This window comes from Echinops telfairi, unplaced genomic scaffold (genome assembly GCF_000313985.2).
Source record: "Echinops telfairi isolate 266 unplaced genomic scaffold, ASM31398v2 ScPeMD7_2010;HRSCAF=2546, whole genome shotgun sequence".
In the NCBI taxonomy this organism is placed as follows: domain Eukaryota; kingdom Metazoa; phylum Chordata; class Mammalia; order Afrosoricida; family Tenrecidae; genus Echinops; species Echinops telfairi.
The window spans coordinates 16677515-16681553 of NW_022105908.1; the positions used below are offsets into that span (position 1 = coordinate 16677515).

Consider the following 4039-nt stretch of genomic DNA (forward strand, 5'->3'; position numbering starts at 1 on the left):
TCTGTCCTAGATTCCCTGCGTTTCCAATTCCCATCTGTACCGCTGTGCATCCTCTGGTCTAACCAGGTTTGCAAGGCAGAATTGGGGTCATGGTAGTTGGGGGGAGTATTTTAATTTTCATAAGAACATGTAAGAGATTTTGTGACTGACTAGGGATAGGAATTTCCTGAAAGAGTATGGAAACCTCATGTTGCTATTTAAAGGAACCTATCAATTAGTGTTATTTTTTATTTGTAAGTGACAACATAAGATCCAATGTGCTGCCATCTTTGAGAACTTATCTGAAAGAGATGTCATTTCTGACAGCCCCTGCGAGGAATTGGCATCCTTAAACAAGCCATAGACAAGATGCAGATGAATACAAATCAGCTGACCTCAGTACATGCAGATCTCTGCCAGGTAAGCAGCCTGTGACGTCTAGCTGCTCAGAGGTGCAAGTTTGTGGGTTTGCACAACATTGGATTAGGTGTTTGAAGGCAGTGTGGTGACAACTATAGTATGTTGTACACGTTGAAAATTGTAAATGCACCTAATAATTAAGGAGTTTTCATCAATACTAGAGTGAACTGCACAGTACGGGACTCAGTTATAACCTTGTGGTATTAATAGACCTGAACACTGAAATTCTTATGAATGTCAAAGAAAAATCACGTGTCCCCCCCCTTAATTGTAACAAATATAACAAAACATTTGCCATTTCACATATACAATTCCATAACATCATCAAGTATTTTATTTTGGAATTTTGGAACCTGAGGCTACACATATCTTACACCTTTAAGTTTTATCCACTTATTTTACAGTTTTTCAGCTGGAAGGCACAAAGGAAAATAGACAATGAAGTCGCCTTCCCATTCATTTCTTCTTTTGAGGTTCTTGTGTGTCTCCTGATGATATTTTCTGCACATAATGTAAACCTCAGAGATTGTTGCATGTCATTTCTTTACAGCTGCAGAGAATTCCATGTGATGGGTGTGCCATCGTTTAATCAGCACTTACGGGGCACTTTAGTTCTTTTCCTCAGTGAATACTGTGGTACATGAGTCACTTGAAACACATGCTCTAATTTTTTTCTGTTTTTCTTCTAAATATTTTTGACTGAAGTGTAACATACTATAGTGATTTTCACTCATCTTTTTATTTTTTATGAAAACAGTTTATTTTCTCAGACTTTTGTAGTTTATTTTTACAAAATAAGAGACAAAATTTGGCTCTCTATATTATTACAGAATATGTCATACATATTAAAATATATATAGGTAGCACTTAAGTTATAAACACACAGCACTTTCAATTTGCACTCATCTTAATGTACAATTCCTCACAAATGTACCACATGTCTACACCTTTGTGACCACCACACAGATATAGTACTTTTCCATGTGCTTCATTTCTTAAATTATACAATTTCCTGCACTTACCAACAGGACTCAGATTAAGATTACTTAATTGGTTAATTTACGAAAAGGCTTCCAGTTTTTTTACCATGCAGGTCTGTTTTTATTCCACGAATTCAGCCAAGAGAAAAAGGACACGCTGGCTCCCCATCTGCAGACTGATGTGGGCTAAAAGAGTACTAAGCTTTGATTTATTTGTGAAAAATAACTGCTTAGTCTTTATAAAGAAGAGCTATTTTGTTCTGGATGCTTAGGAAAAGGAGTAATGTGTCAACATTAAAATCACTTTAGTCCGTCAAAGGTGAAAGTATCATATTCCGCTTTCTGAAATCTATGAGTTTGCTCCTTCTGCAAAAGTCTGCCGAGAATAAAATTTAAATGGTGATTTATCCATAGCTTTGTTTGCTGGCAAAATGCTTTAAGCCTGCTCTTCCGTATCTTGACGTGGACATGATGGATATTTGCAAAGAGAATGGAGCCTATGATGCAAAGCACTTTCTATGTTATTATTATTATGGTGGCATGATCTATACGGGGCTGAAGAACTTTGAAAGAGCACTCTACTTTTACGAACAGGTAACCATGCTTCTAAGTATAGGGGAAGTTGTTTTGAACTTGTAAAGTAGAAAAGATGTTCTCTTAAGTGTAGAGCGGCAGCTGACTGAGCCCACAGCCTTTGCCTTTCAGATGAAAGGACTATTTAAGATTGGTTCTCTAAGATTGCTCCACCACTTGAAGAGCAGTATGGAGAACACTAATGGATGGGCTCCGTTCCAGGTTCACACCACCTGGATGCTTGGGTTTAAGACAAAATAGGCACAGTTCTGACCTCAGTGGTTGCCTCTATGTAGAGAAGAGGTGAAACCGAATGATCTTTAAAAGTTTAAAACCGTGTGTGGTATTTTGTTGTTTTATTTGTTTAAATGCAAGATAATCTTGTGGTGCAGAATTCAAAGGTAATTAAGAAATGCACCATAAAAAACCCTCCCATTCTTGTTCCCTGGTTGCTGGCCTAGGTAATAGACTGTGTTTGAAGGTCACTCAGGGTCAGAATAAAAAGATACATAATGTTGAATAAGACTGGTGTTTCCAAGATTAATTAGATGTTCATAAACTCCTATTTTATTCACAGCATGCATTAAGGTAATACAAAGTGTTGTGAACATTCAGGGAGCTATTCTGTGGGTTGTCTTTTTGGTTGCACGTCGTTGGAATTGTTGTAGCACACACATCTTTTGACTAAAGATGGCCTCAGTCGAGTGTTTGATGGTGGTACGTGGGGTTAACAGATATGTTAATGAACCTAGAGAAAGTTTAGCCTACAGTGGGGATAGTCAATGACAGTATTCTTAAGGGAAATGTCTAGTCAGAATATTAAATTGTCAATCTGGTTTCTAGTAAGCAAAGATGCAGAGTCAAATTTGGCAGGACTTCTGAAAACTAAAAACTAATTTTTTAAAATCATTGAATATACTATGAATTTTATAGCCAACTTAATAGCTGATAAACAATCTTTATATCAAGATGATGTAGGTGAAAAAAGGAAAGTATACAGTAGACTTTAAATGTCTTTATCATAAATAACTAAAATGTTTAAAACAAAGCATTTTGTATGTTTATAGCTATTAACCTTTTACCTGAAAATAAACTAATTCCTTTTAGTTTGCCCTAAGACGAACAGTGTCTAGTCTTTTAATGAGATAAATGCAATTATCCAATGATTTTATTACCTTAATTTCAGGAGGTGACAACGCCAATTTTTATTAATTGCTTTTTTAAGTGTTTTCAAAAGAAGGACATAATTACTGAGAGCCAAATTAAGATCATTCATCATTAGATTAGACCCAAAGTTGAAAGTGTCCTCTGCTCTTGTGGCTCTAGGAATTGGCTCTCACTAGTTCACTGTTGAAACAGTGCTGCCATGAGAATTGTTCTACATGCGTCCTCATGCATTTATGAGTGCTTCTATAGGCTAATCTCGGGGAAGAGGTATTATAGGCCCAGTGGTTTGCATTTTGATTTGGGCTGATTTAAGTATAGTTTTAAATTCTTCTAAACCACCATAAACCAAGATGAAAGAAAGTGAGAAACAACCCACAGAATAGGAAGAAGATATTTTCAAATCATATTTCTAATAAAGGACGTGGGTATATGATATATAAAGATCTCTTATTACTCAAAAATAATGCAGCGTAGCAGTGGACAGTAAATCTAACGAGGCTTTACTCTAAAGAAGATGAACAAAAGGCCAACAGCACATGAAAAGACATTCATCATCTTTAGTCTTCAGGGAAATGCAAGTAAGACCACAATGGTGTGCAATTCACACCTACTAGAATTAAAAAAATTTTTTTTTTAAACAGCAACCAATAGTAAGTATTGATGAGGATGGAAACTTTTTTACTCGTGATATAAAAATGATATAACTACTTTGGAAAACAGTTTGGCAGTTTCTCAAAAAGTTTAACATGACCCATAAATTCCATTCTTAAGTATATTCCCAAGAGAAATGAAAACATAATATACAAACAAAAATGAACATTCATCTGATAGCAATGATGGATGCATAATCCCCCTCTAGTGGGGTGAATAACAGAACTGTGGGTGAAGAGACACATCGGACAGTGTAAGATATGAAGAAG

General features: G+C 35.8%; 1 protein-coding gene across 2 annotated transcripts in view; it reads left to right on the forward strand.

Moving 5' to 3' along the window:
* Positions 1 to 4039, forward strand: part of COPS3 (COP9 signalosome subunit 3) — a 36556-nt gene that overhangs the window by 17291 nt on the left and 15226 nt on the right. For both annotated transcript variants that reach the window (XM_004712949.4, XM_045293480.1), the window contains exons 5-6: positions 307 to 399; positions 1794 to 1973. In XM_004712949.4, the coding sequence (XP_004713006.1) occupies positions 307 to 399; positions 1794 to 1973 (273 nt within the window). The remainder of the gene's footprint in view (positions 1 to 306; positions 400 to 1793; positions 1974 to 4039) is intronic.